The sequence below is a fragment of the Felis catus genome, chromosome F1 (genome assembly GCF_018350175.1).
Source record: "Felis catus isolate Fca126 chromosome F1, F.catus_Fca126_mat1.0, whole genome shotgun sequence".
Classification (NCBI taxonomy): domain Eukaryota; kingdom Metazoa; phylum Chordata; class Mammalia; order Carnivora; family Felidae; genus Felis; species Felis catus.
Genome location: NC_058384.1, coordinates 34,679,668 through 34,696,258, shown reverse-complemented (window position 1 = coordinate 34,696,258; position 16,591 = coordinate 34,679,668). Strand labels below are relative to the sequence as shown.

Genomic DNA, 16,591 nt, shown 5'->3' with positions numbered 1-16,591 from the left:
GAACTGCACAGTTTTCTCAGAGCTTTGAACAAAGCCCCCAGACTCCTGGAGTCCCTTTACACAGTGCCATGGCCCTTATCCGGAAGGACGCAGCCAGCAGCCCCAGGCGCTGCCTCGGAGCCCCACAAAGGGCGCCACCTGCGCTCCCGCCCAGCCTGGCCCCCTGCGCCACTTCCCAGGGCAGGCCAGGCCCGGTGGGTGGGGCTGAGGAGTGGGCCCCCCAGGGGGCGCCTCTTTCAGGGCTCTCCCCCGGGGCTCTCCTCTATCTGGGCAGGGGCAGAGGGAGGAGAGGAGGCCATTGTGGGCATGCTGGGAACGACTCAGTGTAGCTCAGCGTTTTCCCACCCCAAGAGGAACTGATCAGTCGTTAGGAGTGTTCCTTCTGCGGCTTGGGAAGTTACAGTCAGAGGAGAATGAGTTTTCTCTGCTCCTGAGGCCATAAGGAGGAAAAGCCCATTTATTCCCCTTCAAAATCAGAACAGCTGCTGTTTCTGTGCCTTTTCCAGCTTCGTCTTCTCTTCCAGCTGCCCGCAGGGCCTTAACTCCCGGGCTCCTGTGTGAGTGAGCTTTGTTCCCGGGCTTGTCCTTCTGGCCTGAGATGACGGTCCAGAAATCCAGCCTACCTTTCGTCTCTCCTTCATCTTCTCTTGACCCTCAAGCGCCCCAGACTTTCCCAAACGCCTCAGTCATGCCAAGTCTTGGGAAGGGCAACTTTGCCCACTCCAAACACTTCCATTACGATTTCTGCTTATCTTCCAAAGGACGACAGGGTCAGACACTGTCCTGTAGCCAGCAGAAGCTGCCTCAGGCTGAGAGGTGACTCATCTGTTCCACTCTCCCCTCCTCTGGCAGCTCTGGGGAGCATCTAATATTCTTTCCTCGGACATTAGCTGTTTGAGGTCTGGGGAAGGGGACTCTTTCTGCCACAACCCCAGGGCAGGGCATTTCTATGACCGGGGCCTGTTTGGCAACAGAAGGCGGAGAGACGGGGATAATCCAGAACTTTCTCTTCATTTCCCTGAAACCGCAGCACTGGGCTGGGGAGTCTTCCAAAGCAAAGGAGACAGGCAGGGCTCTGCCCCCGGGAATCCAGACGAAAGGCCTGCCCTGCTGAGGCGCGCCGTGGGCTTCTCCCCCGCGACCACCGGCCACCGGAATCTCCCCATTTCACTATCCTGTGATCAAAGCTGCGGGCTCCAGAGGGCCAGCAACCACAGCATCTCGGAGAAGAAAGGATTATATGGGATGGGGGTTGGTTTTTTCCAAAGTGTTTTGCCGGTTGCTAGGATTTTTGATTCCCAAATAACAGCCGGGGCCCATCTGTGTCGGCTCTGTTTTCTGAGGAGATCGCTGACTCCAGACAGCTGTGCGGGCTGCCTGCCCAACCCACATGCCTGGACCTCCGCTCTCCCCTCTCGGTGCTCTTTCCTGGAGGAAGGTTTTTGACTCCGGCTCTTGGCCAGGCCCCGTCTGACCTGAGAGCCAGTCCTTAGCTTGGCTGCCGATGCGGGTCTAAATCCGAGGACAGAAAAGTCCTTTGCCGGGGGCCTGCGGGAGCCACTTGTCCCACCGCGGTCTGGCTGCCGAGGTTACCTTAGGGAAGAGTCACGCCTGCAGGACACCCTGCCCGCTGCTTCCTGAAAGCCATGGCGCCGGGGTAATAACTTGGCCTTAAGGGATCAAGTTTGCAACGACATCCTCCCGGCTGGTGGGCTCAAATCTATAGCAGGTGCAAGCTCTCTCCCCGGGGTCTAGGTTCAGTTCAGGGCTTCCCCGTCTCAGGAAGGGCCGTGGGTTCTGCCCCCCTCAGAATGCCTGACGCTGACTGGCTCTGTAGCTGTGCAGCTCGGTCCAAAGGTGGCTCCTTATGTAGGTTCCTCCAGCATCCTTTCTTGAGAACCAGAGGTCTCAGGGTCAGGGAGGAAGTGCTCCCTGGGAAAGGATCTCCACCTGAAAGGGCAGAGCTCAAGCACGCGTCCTGGTGCCTGGCCCTAAGCCAGGCGGGCCCCACTGGGCGCTGGCAGCCCGGGGACCGTATTGGGGATGCAGAGCATATGTGCGCTATTTGTCCTAGGAACCTCGGAGTACCCGGCCCCGCGAGGAACGGGCTCCCCGCATCTCCCGGGTCCGGGCCGGTCCCACCTCCCACACCTCGCGGCCTCTCCAGGCCGCAGCTCCCCCTGGGCCCCCCGAGGGGTTACCAGTTGCTTTTCCAGGTGTGCCGCACATCTGTGTCATGGATGCCGTGTCTGTCCGCCTGCTCATCCAGGAAGTCAAACATGTACTTGATGGCCAGGGGGAGGGCGCTGCCCCGGTGCACAGTGCTGAACAAGGTCTCAAACAAGTCGTCCACGAACTTCTGCAGGGTGCCCTGGGGGAGGGACGGTGGGAGAGTGTGAAGGGGAGGGTGGGGGAGGGTGGGGGTGCAGGCAGCAGACGGGCAGACCAGATGGTGCCTTGGACTGATCCCGCCTTGGAAATTTGTCTGCGGCACCAGGCTGCGCAGACCGTGTGGTGGGGGGTGGGGAGGGAGGGGGCTGCGGGGGTGTCGGGGAGGGGGGAGGGGCTGGAGAGGCTACAGATTCCTGGGAAGAACCTCTCCTCCAACTGGCAGCCACATGGCACATGTATGCTTGTGTCCGTGCCGGGCGGGCGTAGGCACGGGGTGTGGGGACGGGAAGACCGTGAGTCCTCGGAGCCCAGGCTGCCCACAGGGGATGGTGGGCGCACGCTGGGACGAGAGGGTGTCTGCGGAACAGCCTGGAGGACGATGAGCCTCCTGGCAGGTCGGCAACGGGTCTGACTGAAAGGAGTGAGGAGGTTTGTGGTATCAGTGGCCTGGGATCAGTGGCGTCTGGGAGTGGGTGCTGCGGGTACAAGGGTCCAGATCCAAGGACAGCCAGGCCCAGCCTTGACCCACGGGGCCCTGGAGGATCTCTGGGCAGGGACAAGGCCGGGCCTGCATCCCACAGTTGACAGGTTCAAGGAACACTTCTGACGGTTAGGTAAATGTCCAACCTTTTTTCTGGTGTCCTGTGTTCGTCTCTCATCAGCATATTAGCAAAAGCAAAATTTGAGACACGTGGTCCGAGGGTGTATTTCTAGGTCATCTTTGGGAGCAAGTCTGAGAGCTGCAATCTGGATGCCACTGCGTTAGAATTTCAGCGGCATTTCTGTGGGGTCTGTGGTGGAGAGCATTTGAAATCTGACCTGTGCTGGCAAATATGAGCCACATAACTGCCATCCTTACAGGCGGATTTGTTCTCCGCCAGGGAAGCTGGAAGACGGCTTTTAGATCACAGCTTCCAGCACCGTGGGCCCCTCACTTCCATCAGCACTCGGGGGCAGGTGGGGTGGGATGGGGAAGGGGGAGGCTTCTCTCCAATTATTGGCAGGTCCAGGCCTTTATGCTTTCCCTCCCGATGTGGCCGGAAAGCGGGTAGAAAAGGCAGTGGTGGTGGAGGCTGGCATATCCAGCTGACATCGATAAGAAAACCCTAACATTTTCCTAAAAGGTACAGGCACCCAGAGCCGAGAGAGCAGTTCCTTTGCAGAGTAATGGTGGTCTTGATGGGCCAGGGGCAATGATATTGTTGCAACCGTTGCCAAAGGGTAGGGGAAAAACAGCAGTGGCCCGATCCTCTGGAAAGCCTGCTCTGGGACCTGGGTCTGATTGTCTGAATGGGTCCCCTTAAAGCACAGACTCCATGAAAGTCTTCTTACCCTGGTGGGCGGGTGGGGTGGGCAGGACATACCCCTCTAAGGAGCCCTCCCGGGTTGGGGAGAGCAGGCGTTACCTTGGTGGCCAGTAGCCGGGTCAAGTAGATCTCAGACACCATCTTGCTGCCCCGGTCACCCTCCTTCTGGTCCCCATGGTCATGGTTCTTCACCAGATGCCACACCTTAACCCCACTCTCCAGGTCTGGGGTGATCATAGGGGCTCGGGACCGCAGGCTGTCGGGACTGCCGGTGTACCTGAAGGAGGAGTCTGAGGAGAAGGGGGCAGTGGAGGCCCATGAGACACTGATTTCGCCATGCTTGCTTGTAGAATCCTTCTAGAATCTCTGCCCGCCTACTGCACTCACTCAGAATAAACTACTTGCGATTGGACGGGGACCCTTGGGACTTCATATTTGGTGGGTTATTGTAGGGATCCTTGGTTGGCATGATGACAGAGGAGACTGAAACCCTTTCTTTTAAAATAAAATTCAGGGGCACCTGGGTGGCTCAGTAGGTTAAGCACCCGACTCTTGATTTCGGCTCAAGTCATGATTTCATAGTTTCATGAGTTCAAGCCCTGCATCAGGCTCCTCGTTGACAGCTTGGGGTCTGCTTGGGATTCATTCTCTCCCTCTCTCTCTGCTCCTCCCCGACTCGTGCACGCTTGTGTGTGTGTGCATGTGTGCACATGTGCGTGCACGCTCTCTCTCTCTCAAAATAAACTTTTAAAAAATTTAAAAAATTAAATAAAAAAAGTAAAACAAATTAAAAATAAAAAGGAGTTTGGAAATTCTGTGAGTTGGAGACAGCCTTGCAAATATGGGAGCTCTCCTCCCCTGATGCTTGCACGGCAAAGAATAATCAATAGGTAATATGTCAGCCGAATATTTTCATAGGGGCTTTGATTAAAACTCTGGGTGCTAAGAAGCTGTAACTTATAATGCTCCCTCTTGGGAGTCAATGGGTCCTTCTTACTTGGAGCCTAGATTATGGCATTGCCTAAGCCATTTTTGGAGCCACTGGACTCAGTCCTTGAGCTGGAAAACCCAAAGAAATGGAGCAAGAGAGGGTGAAGCAAGGTAACCTCATGGCCCAGCAGGCACTGGGGGCCCTTGTGCCCTTGGGGGTGGATAGGCCAGGATGGTCAATTACTTGCCAAATTGGGACCCTTTTGGGAGTAAAGGGGGGCTAGTAAGAACTCAGCCAGGACAACAGGTACAAATTGGGACTGGACCAAGGACTGGCATGTGGGAAACACCACCCAGGAGCCTCCCTGATTCTGGGCCCCTCAACCTCCTTCAGCAGGTGCAGGCTGTCAAAGGAAGGGCACGTGGTGCGCCAACTCCCACAGCTCTGAGGACGCAGCCGTGCCGGGAATGACTGCACTAGGGGGGAGGGAAGGAAATGAGCGAACGTCCTTGACTGGACAAGGGCAGCTGCGAGGGCTGCCTGCTCGTCCAAAGGTGAGAGGTCCGTGGTAGATCACAGAAGCTGCCTCCAGGCTGCCCAGGCTGCCTTTCCAGGTCCTCACCGTATCTGCTGATGGATGTGCGCGAGATGCTGGCAGACGCAGGGATGTTGTAGGAGGAGGTCTGTTTGGGGACCAGAGCCACCACTGATCTGTCTGACACCTGAGAAGGGTAGGAAAGGTAGAGTGTGGTTGAACCGGTAAAGCGAATTATCAAGTACTTCTAGAAGGTAACGAAGGAGGCGTGGGGTAGAGCACAAGGAGTTCAGGGATATTGAAGATACTATGGTTGCTACTCGCCAATACGTCCAACACGGTAGTTGTTCGCCACCTGTGCTAATCGCGCACTTGAACTTCAGTTAGTCCCAACGGAGATACATTGTAAGCGTCTAAACTATAACACGAGCTATTATGCTATAAACGCATAATATACGCTGGGTTTCAATAGCTTAGCATGAATGAAAGAACACAAACTATCTCATTAATAATTTTCATATTGATTCCATGTTGAAATCATATTTATCTTAGAATCAATTAGGTTAGAGAAGATATATTGTTAACATCAATTTCATCGGCTCATTTCTACTTTTTAAACGTGGCTAGTAAAAAGTTTTAATTTACACACGTGGCTGGCATTATGTTTCTATTGGACAGCCTGGGCTAGACTCAAGCCTCCCTTCAACGCCGTGAGTTCGCACGATCATTACCATTTTACAGATGAGGAAATTGAAGCATAGCGGGGCTAAGCAATGTCTTCAAAGCCACACAATGAATGAATACATGGTACAGCCCATCCTTGTAGCCAGGTCTGTCAGGCTCCAGAGCACACATGTTCTCACGTTATATCCTAATTTGGGATTTCATTTCAAGTCACACTGGTCTGCAGCCCATTTTCCCTTTTGGCTCTGGCTTTTTTTCTGGCCAGGGTCCTATAATGCCCGGGCCACCTTGAGGGGTTCCACCAACAGGGCAACTGCTCTCGGGGAGGCAGAGAGAAAGACGGCTTGTCGCTCTGTCCTCTGTGAGGGTACCCAGGCTCAGCACCCGGCCTGGGGGGAAAGGGCTGATAAATGACAAGCCATATTGAAGACATTTGGGGCCATTTTGATTTAAGATTACCCTCCATCCAATAAAAACGGAGAATCCCCAGAATTGTGGCGATCCAATTAAACCCCTAACGCAGAGGGAATAAAACAGCTATAATAATGTTATGGGCCATAAAACATTCCTATTAAACCATTTTTTATTTTAACAATTTTTATGAACTTTATAAGTTTGATTGATAGCTGCACCAGTCGTAAAACCATCTTTCTGGGTCTTAAATTGTCAGTCCCTCTCTCCCACCAAAAAAGAATTAAATGTTGGGAAGTCAAACTATAAATGAACATTAGTGCTAACGAGATTCCCTGATAGCCGGTTTTAGTAGTGGTGTTTAATTTTACCCTCCCTATAAATCTGCGGGAACCCAGGAAGTTTTTTAACATCTCTTTGTTAATTAAGATTATGCAGATTTTCTCCTGGAGGGACTTCCAGGACCTTTGACTCCAGGGAGAGTAACAAGGGGGCGATGCTTTGACTTGATGACATAAAGCTGAAGGGCCCTTTGCTCTTTACGGCATCTGGAAAGTTCCAGTGCCCCGTTACTCCCCAGCCGGGGTGGCTCCCTGGACTGCCAGTGGTCCGCACCATCGGTACCGGGTCTGGAACTGAGGGGAACCTCTCCACCTCTGTCCTTCAGGGACTCTCCTTGCAACTGGCAGTCTAGAAACGATACTCTGAAAGCCTGGCAGGGGCAGGGGTTTCTACTCCCAAGAAGAACAGATGATGCTCTCCACGTGTGGTTTGTTGTCACCTAAAGGAAGATTCACAAGGTGACGCGAATGACCACAGTTCAATTCAGTTCCAGGTCTCGTCACTAAATCTCTCTCGTCTTCAGTGCTCGGTCGTTCTTTCTCTTGACTGACAGGCGGTGCAAATCCACGGTCAAGATGCTTGGCTGGGTCCGACCTCGGCTCTGCCATTTACTAGCTACGTGACATCAGGAAAGTCGGTTAACCTCTCCGTGTCTCTGTCGTCTCATTTGTCGATGGGGATGCTAATGGCATGTAGGTGTATCATGAGGCTTAAAGGGGTCAGGACACATAAAGGCCGACAGCAGTGCCTGGCGCCCAGTGGGCACTCGGTAAGTATCGGCATTAGTGTGGTTATTATGGGCATCACCATCATCATCACAGTCTCCCAAAGGGAAGAACGATGGCTGGTGTTTCTCATCACTCTGGGCCAGCATGTGGGAAGTACCTTGCACTCGGCAAAGCTCAGTAAATATTTGAGGAACGAATGAATACATGAATGATAAATGACATCGGGGAATTGGAAGTGCTTTGTATGATGAGCACTGTAAGAACAGAACATTCCATTCTGATTGGAAGCCTTAGGACGGACGGCTCAGTAACAACCGTCAGGGCATCACAGACAGGAAAGAAAGGGCTCACTCCTGCCCTTGAGAAACTGATGATTTGAAGGCACAATGCTATTCTCTTTTGCGCTTTCTTCTGCCGTTATAACCAGCTCATTGCAAGTGCTCTACAGGACGCATCGGCACCTTGTGAGCGGGATGGGGGCGGAATCAACAGGGAATGGCTCTAAGTCTACCTCCCGCGTCCCTCACCCGTTATTTCTAATTCTTCCAACCACCCTCACCAGCCCTGGCTGTCATCTTCATTTTACAGATGGGGAGCCCAGGTTCTGAGAGGTGAAAGTCACACACCACCAGTGAGTGCAGAAGCGGGGGTTTTAATACAGCTTGAAAAGCCTTTACTCTTCTCAGACACCACACTTCCTCTGTCTGGGGCTGGGTGTGGTCAGGGACCCGGCACAGCTTACGCAGGCCAGTAAGGCGGATGGAGCCTGCAGAGGAGCGTTTCTGGGGCTGCCCCCGGTGTCCTCCACTAGCTTCCTTTGTGCTTCGGAGCCTCCCAGCCAGCTCCTATTGGCCTTCAGGACCCCCAGTGGCCTGGCTGACGGCAACCTGGTGCCTGCCAGTCCCTCCGCACCCTCCCTGTGCGCGGCGTGGACCTGGGAAGATGTTATTAATCAGGCAATCCCTTAGGGTCTCACAGCCTGCGGCGCTTCCTCTGGTTGGTTTAATTTCCCTCGGTGTCTCTCATTTCCAGCTTCTATTTCAGTATTTTTCCTGAGTCCCAACCAGCCTACCTGTGCTTAATCTTACAGAGACCCCCAGCCACGAGAGCAGTCGTTACCACGGGAGGGAAGGGGAGGCAGGAATAGATACTCCTGGATCTTTTGTTCTTTTGCCGGAATTTTTTTTTTTTTTTTGACTGTTCATTCATTCAGTGCATCTGCCTCTGTGCCGAACACTTTACTGCACTGAATCGACTTCACACAACTTTATGGGGCGGGGATCACTTTGAACTCCATTTTACAGATGAGAAAGAAGAGAACTTAAGTAATTTCCCCAAGGACACCAGCTAGTAAGTGGCAGAATGCAAGACCCGGAAGACAAGTCTACCCAATTTCTTGCTCCGTGGCAAGTGAGAAGTGTAGGCTGCGTTGATGAGATGCTGAGGACAGAAAGCAGCAGGTACCCACGGTCAGTGTCCTTTCAGAGGACTTCACAATATGCCATTTTTCGGTGGAGGTAGAGACACACAGAATAGAAATGCCTAGCCTCACCCAGACCACTTAAGTCAGTTTCTTGGGGCGGGGTCGGGGCACTCGTCTTTTTGAGAAGTTTCCCTAATGATTCTCATAGGTAGTCATGGCTGAAAATCTCTGTTTTATACTCAGAGGGGAGGAGGAAAGGGTAGATAAGAAAATCTCTTCTAGGCTTCTGAGGGCCTGAGAGCAAACCCTGGAGTGAAAGGAACGTTTTGGGGAGTCAAAGGTCGCGGCTCAAAGCCCCTGCCCTCACCTGATAATGCATCAGCGTGTTCAGCCGCTTCCAATCGCCCTCGATCTTGGTGGTGATGTCTTCATCTTGCAGCACGACCCGGGCGATCCGGCCTTGACGCCACTCTGGGGAGAGGGGGTAGTGTAGGTGAGGGGGCGGTGGGGGACTATGAACCAAGGTCACCCAGTCCTGCCTCCTCTAGGGGCCTGGCAACCCCAGCTGGTGCCACTCATAGTGCTTCGAGACTTCAAGGGCCCCATGGGGTCAAGGCAGCTGGGGAGAAGTGTGGACTTCACCAGAGGTGGCCACATCAGAGCAAGCAGTGCCCTGGGAGAAGTATTTCCTACGGCCCCTTGCCTGGGGCAGGACTGTCCCCAGGAGCGGCCTATGCAGGACACGGCTTCTCATTTTCTCACTTCATTCCATGCCATGGCCCGAAGGCCCTCCTGGAAGCCACTTTCTACCCCTTGCCCACACACTCCAAGCCCAGGCCTCCTACCCAAGTCCATGTCAACAGCCCTTGGCCGTTGGGAGTAGGGCACGTTCTTATAGACGGCATCGAGGATCTTCTCCTTGACCTGCGTGATGGTGTCACAGTTTAGCACCTTCACTGGGATCTCGGGACTGTTCTCGTTGTCGGGGTTGACGCAGTTCAGGATCTACAAGTGACGACGGAGGGGGAGCAGGATAGGAGTTCAAGGGACAGCTTGAAGGAGTGGGAGGAAGCCCTTGGACTACTCCCCTTTTATGACTTACCCTCCCTACAAGCCCTACAAGAGAAATGTCCATGCCTCGGGTTCTCTCGCCTTCCTGCCATCTGCCAAATGATAACCTGAGCCATGCCTACCCTGCCCTTCTCAAAGAATTGGGACTCCACTTTCTAGTTCCTGGTTGGCTTAGGAGCCGCTGTAATCCCGGAACGAGGCGTCCTAGGGGTTCAGAGATGGCTCCAGGTGTATCCAGGGCTGGCCACCCACCTCCCAAAGCCTCTATACTAGGAATTAGCAATTTCATATTCTTCCCCATAATGCTAATTTCCCCATACCTAATGGAGGGGGTCTCACCCCCACCCCCACCATATCATCTAGGGTAAACTGAGACAGACAGGGCTCTTTAGGCCCACCAGCTGAGAAGGGGAGGGGAAACAAAGGCATGTCTGCCACACTCTTGGAACACTTGGCACGCCCCTTAGACTTGCCCCCAGGCCATATCCTAGCCTCTTTATTGATTGGCTTTGTGCTTGGAGGGCAGAGAATGGATCTGAGACAGGAGGTTTGCTGTGTCCCCTAAGTTTCCAGCCTCCTCACCAGGGTCTTGTACTCGATCTGCTGCCGGATGAGCTTGTCCTCGCTCAAGGAGTAGCGGGCCTCACCCGTGATGGCGTCGATGGGACCCTTCTCCATCTGCTGCTTGATGGCGCAGTAGAGCATGAACAGTGGCTCTCCCGCACACTCCTGTGGACACAGGCAAGGGCGTGGGCTGTGCGGGGGCACCAGTCTCCTCCTCTCCCTCTCCTGGCCATGTTCCCAGGCCTGCTTTGCTTTGGAGCACCCCCGCCAGGCAGGTTCCTACTCCTGAGGGGTCCCCCTGCAAGCCCCGATGGCCAGGCTTGGAGCAGCCCCCCTCCCATCTTACTCTCAGCTCTAGGTCCCGGCTCGCTCCCAATCTCACCTTCAGGAACTTGTGCAGGAGGAAGGCAAACCAATTGGTCAGCATCTTCTCGGCCACAGACTCTGTCCTGGGGAGGGAGCAGGGGTGAGGGGCGGTCCTTTGTGGAGGGGGTCTCGAGAGGGGGGGTCATCTGGCTTGTACGCACCGTGGCCCAAGAGAGCAACAGGGCATCAAAGCATGCAAGGCTGGGAGCCAGGACACCAGAGCGAGAAGTGTGACCTCAGGCCAGAGGCTTCTTTCTGGGCCACAATTCCCTGTGGAACTGGCACTACGGGTCTGCATAGGAAGGTGCCAGGTACCCCTTTCCACAGGGCTATCAATGACCAGTTCTCCTTACTTCCTGCCGGCCTGAGGATGATCAACTGAGTTTCTCTGTCCCTCTGGGATTCCTTGCATGCCTAAATACTCCATTTTCATACCCCAAAGGCCCCTGGTACCTGCCCCTCCAGCCACTCAGAATCAGACTTCCTGTATTCCAAGTCTGACTCTGCCACAGACTGCCTGCGTGACCTCGGGCAAGTCATTTCCCCGGGCAAGTCATTTCCGCAGTCGCTGGGTTGCTGGGTTCGTTTTCCCCATCTTTGAATGGGGACCATGATAATATCTATCCCACAGGGCTGTTATCAGGATTGAATGAGTTAAGTATGTAAAGCGCTAAGAACAGCACCTGGCACCCGTGAGCACTGTTCCGTAAGTATTAGCTGTCGTTACTGCTATCGCGTGGGCTTGTGGATCCCAGCCACTCAAGTGGAGAGCGGTGTGCATGAGTGTTCAGCGCACAGGGGATCTGTTTTGCAAGCACCACCCCTCCCCATCCCCCAACATGGGCTGCAGATCTGGGGACTCGGGGAAGGAACAAAGCAGCTGTAACAGACCCTCCGTGATGGGGATGGGGATGCCGAGGGGTATTTTAACACCCTACATGTAGTGCAAATTATACCCTCTGGCTGCGGTAAATCCCAGGCATTTGCCAGGGCTGCTCTGCAATCTGGGCCTGGGAGAGAGTGACAATGGCAGAAGAAATTGTAGCTTTGTCCCCTGGCCCCTCCCAGCACCCTCTCCCTGCATTGTGCCTGAGATTAGCTCTAATTTAAATACAACAGTTCTTAATGAGAGTTTCTAATGCTCAGATTGGCAGGATGGGGGCTCAGAACTCCTAAAACAAAGCCATTCCTCCTCCCTCCTCACCCCACGTGGGGTCTGGAAGCCTGCGACCTGGCTGGGAGCAGGCTAAAGAGGAGGGTGGGGAAATGGAGATGGTGCATTCCAACCTCTGCTGCCAGAGGGGCTCAGGAGCTCTGCTCTGCTCCCTGGGGCCTCCAGGGAGGGTGGCCTTGGGGGATGGATGCCAAGGTCTCCAGCCCCCTCTCCTGCCAGTAAAAATGGCAAGGGCGGAGGGAGCCTGTGGTGGCTGCTGGTGATTCGGATCCTGGGAACTGGGCGCGGAAGGGAAAGGCTGCAGCAAATCTCCAGCCAGCCTCTGTCCCACAGAACCTTCGGCGAGGATGGAACTGTTCCCTAAGTGTGCTGTCCAATATGGTGGCCGGCGTGCGGTGACTGAGCCCTTGGCATGTGGCTAGCGCGACGGAGGAACGGAATTCCACGTTTTAGTTCATTTTAATTCACAGTCACGTGTGGCTACCACACTGGACAGTGCAGCTCTAGAGGCACAAGGAGGGACAGAGACTGGGAGACAGTGTTACCGATGCCATTTTGTCAGTGAGGAAGATAAACAGCAGAGAGGCCGCGTTATGGGCCCCGGACCACACCGCTAGCAGGTGGCAGGGCCGGGGTTCGAGCCGGGGTTCGAGCCGAGCTCTGAGCCGAGGTCCGGGCTCCTCCTTCACACTTAGCAGGTGCAGACACAGCCTCCCGGGGCCACGGGGAGATCAGACTCTGCGCCGCGAGAGGCGCGGACACAGGCCACTGCGCGTGGGCGTCATGTCTGCGGTGGGGAGCCTGTCGTGCTGCTCTAGCAGGGCCCGCGAGCCCGCTGCGACCCCAGGCCCCCCTCCCCGCCCCCTGCCGCGGGGCGCACCTGCGGAGGAGCAGCTTGGGGTGGTTCTTGTTCTCCAGATTCTTCTCGATGAGGTCGGACAGCAGCTGCTTGAGGACGTCGGTGGCGTACTCCAGGCGGCCCTGCAGGCCGGTCATGATGAGCGAGGCCACGTTGCCGCGGTCGCGCATGGAGAAGCTGCGCTGCAGCTCCAGGGTGCGGATGAAGGTCAGCAGGAACACCTTGTTGTTGATGAGCTGGGCGAAGAGCTTCAGGGCCTTCTCCACGTGCTGCTGCCCATTTCCCTGCACCTGGGGTGGACGGGACGGGCGCCCCCTCAGAGGACAGGCTTCCGGCCTCCTAGCCCGGCCTCTCCCCGAGGGTCTTGCGTGGCGATAGTTGTAGGACTCTGTCCGTGACGCCTACAGCCACCCCGCCCCATCTCCCGCACCCGCGATGGGGTAGGAATGGCTGGGCTCTGAGGTCCACTATCTACCCTGGCCGCCCCCTCGGTTGTGGGGGTCGGCTCCAGGCAGAGCCCTCGCAGGGGATGCCGTCCGTCCGCCTGTCCCAGGGGTACCACAGGAGATACTCCATCAGACTTGCTTGGTTTGCTAGTCTCCCTTTAATCCTCTCTGCCCTGATTTATTATCTTTGGCAAAACAAACCAACAAATGAGCAAACAAACTTCACAGAATCGTAGGTCTTTCCTTAAGCCCCCTTAAATCCATTTGAGAATGTGGCAGAATCGTAGTTAATTAATTTAGTCGTTAATTAAAAAATGACAATCAGCCTTCCCCTGGAATCATCCTAAAGAGCCTGGGTGCCCCCCCCACCCCCACCTTGGCCGTGATCCGCCTGATGAGAAACATCCCTGTGGGGGTGATGCTGTTGTAAGCCGTTTCTCCTCCTTACTCCTGATCTTTCTCTGAGCTATTGGGCCCCATCTGCATTTCCCAGGTCCTGCGTTCCTGCCGGGTGGCTTGGGGAGAGAGGCAGGCGTTACCTCCAGCTCCCGCAGCACGGGATGGTCCTCGATGCCGGGGAACAGGACTCGCATAGCATAGGTACGATAATCCAGGTAGGGGATTCCAGAGCGGTCCAGGTCGCTGGTCAGCTCATTGATATCTGTCTGGAGCTCAGCAAAGGCTATGAAAATGCAGGGAGACAGGGAGGCTCAGGAGGGCGACCGGGGCAGGGGAGGGGAAAGGCGGGAGAAGACGTCTGTGAAGGCCTGGGGTGTGGAGACAAGGAGGGTTGTTGGGTTGCATCTCCAGAAGGTGTGAGGTATCTCCGGGCCTCCTTTCTTAGGTGGTAGGCACGTGGGCCATTTCTGTATCATTTCCTCCTGTCTGCCAATGCCTAATTTTGCCTTTTCTTGCTGCGTATTACAAGTGTAGTTAAAACAAAGAAAAGGGAAGGACACCATGACTAGTATCATGCATGGGGCTGCAGGTTCTCGAAACAGCGGAGAGGCAGCGGCCAAGGGGATGAAGCCAAGCGCAGAACAGGCAGCCTCCCTCCCCTTTTCTTCCAAGCAAGAGAATAATGAATCAAGATGCAAAGACCTTGGACAAAAATGAACATGAAAACCACCATGAGATCTCGCCCATTAGGGTGGCTATAATAGAAAAATGGACAACAGTGAGTGTTGACGAGGATGTGGAAAAAGTGGAACCCTGTGCTGACAGCTCAGAGCCTGGAACCTACTTCAGATGCGGTGTTTCCCCCCCCCTCTCTGCCCCTCCCCTGCTCACGCTCTGTCCCTCAAAAGTGAATAAATGTTAAAAAAATTAAAAAAAAAAAAAGGAAAGAGATTCTGACACTTGCAACCACATGGGTGCCACAGCACGGATTATGCTTAATGAAGTAAACCAGACGCAAAGAACAAATACCGTGTGATTCCATTTATATGAGAGTCCTGGAGAAGTCAAATTCATAGAAACAAAGTAGAATGGTGGCTGACAGCAGCCAGTGAGTGGGGAGGGGGCCGTGGTTACTGTTTAATGAATACAGCGTTTCAGCTGGGGAGGAAGAGAAAGTTCTGGATGGTGGTTGTGGTTCCATAACAATGTGAATGTACTTAATGCTACCGAGCTGGAAGGAAGAGCCCTAGGGTGTGGAGACAGTGAGGGTTAAAATGGCAGATTTTATGTGATGTTATGTGTACTTTAACACACACACACGCACACACACACACACACACAGGGAACTAAGAACACCAAAGCCAGCCTTGCGGCGCCCCAGCCATCAGGCCCTCAGCTGACAGGGGAGCGTTCCTGTGGTGGCAGGTCTGTCTGCCTGATGCCCTTCTCCCCACCCTTCCCCTGCCCTGGCACCGGAGAAGCCATTCCCCACTTCGCCCCAGCCCAGCCGTTCCCTTTAACCCAGCAGAGAGGGCTTGTTCCTGATCCTGATGTTTGTAGCAAAGGGAGAAATGTTTTGATTCTTAATTGAAATGTTTACCCAGAGAGCCCGGTGGGTCCTCAGCCCGAGGGGACACCAAGTATATGTGTCACCTCGAGGCTGTGGTTGCATGGGAGATGGAAGGAAGCAATCGCTACTCCCATGTGTGTCCACGGCCGAGGACACCAGCGAGTGGCGGCCTTCAGAGCGCTCGGCCTGTGGCACTGGGTGGAAAACAAGCCCTGGGGGAGGGGAGGGGATAAGGCCGGAGACAGGTGAAGAGCTGCCTTGCCTCTCCTGCTGTTGCTGCCTCCACACGCTCTGAGAGCAGCTATGCAAGAAACAGGAGCCGGATTCCCATCTGGGGGACCTATAGCAACCGACAGCCGAGCCTGGGAGGCTCTGACTGTGGGGAGACCGAGGCCCCGAAAGGGAGAGAAAGGCTCCCAGACTGAGAGATGAGTCAGGGCTCAGGAAGGCCGGGAACAAGATGGTCAGACCTGGGGCCTCGCCCTGGGCATTCTTAATGGGACTTCTCTAATGCTAAAAGCAAAGTAAGTTTCTGGGAAAACAGGCTGAGGGTGGGAGGGATGGAAACAGCGATAAGAGCAGTTTCCCCGGAGGCGGTAAAGGACTGGTGACAAAAGATGGGGCCAGGAAGCGAGACAGTGCCTCCACCTACCTTCCTTACACTCCAGGGCCACGCGGGACTCCAGGTTGTCCATCTGCATCTGGAGCCTCTTGAGAGTGAGGTCGTTTTCTCGAGACTTCCGCTTGTAGGCAATGAGGACGATGATGACGATGATGAGCAGGAGGCTGCCGCCCGCCGCGATGCTGACAATGGCTGGCAGGGTCAGCAAGCTGTCTGAGATGACACTCACCGAGCCAGGAGAGAACACCATCCCGCCCACGTGAACCTGTGCATTGCACACACACAGACGCTGTAGAGCCCTGGCATGCCATCGATCCTTATGTTTCAGAAAGGGCAATGAGTGACCACGGCCACACAGTACAGACTTGGACATGAAACAGCTTCCTGCTTATCATCTCCCTTTCCTTTCTTGGGTTCTCAACTTCTACCCATCTCAATGTAGAACATGATGAGGAGGGAGTAGACGGGACAGCCTCACTTTGTGACAGATCATGCATGCACGGCGAGGAGGTGGCGGGGGGAGTCATAAAAGGAAGAGGGTTCACTCACCATGACTTTGTGCTGCCCCGTGAGGTTGGGAGGCTCGCAGAGGAGCTGTGTCTCCGACACAGTGACAGCACACGGGGTCTCTCCAATCAGCACGGTGTAGTTGAGTTTGGCACCTCCAGAGGCAGGAGGGCAGAGGTTTTTGCCCTGGGGAGAACAGTAATCTTAAAAGAAACAATTGACGCAGGGACGCAGAAATTAACTGCCTACAAAAGAGAAGAA

The 16,591-nt window shown here is 54.7% G+C and overlaps 1 protein-coding gene across 1 annotated transcript in view; it reads right to left on the bottom strand.

Annotated features, from left to right (window-relative positions):
• Positions 1-16,591, bottom strand: part of PLXNA2 (plexin A2) — a 208,705-nt gene that overhangs the window by 3,092 nt on the left and 189,022 nt on the right. Inside the window, 11 exon segments of the mRNA XM_003999337.5 lie at positions 2,202-2,371; positions 3,798-3,988; positions 5,252-5,351; positions 9,120-9,223; positions 9,598-9,757; positions 10,406-10,552; positions 10,770-10,836; positions 12,808-13,076; positions 13,772-13,914; positions 15,854-16,088; positions 16,373-16,516. Of these exon segments, the coding sequence (XP_003999386.1) occupies positions 2,202-2,371; positions 3,798-3,988; positions 5,252-5,351; positions 9,120-9,223; positions 9,598-9,757; positions 10,406-10,552; positions 10,770-10,836; positions 12,808-13,076; positions 13,772-13,914; positions 15,854-16,088; positions 16,373-16,516 (1,730 nt within the window).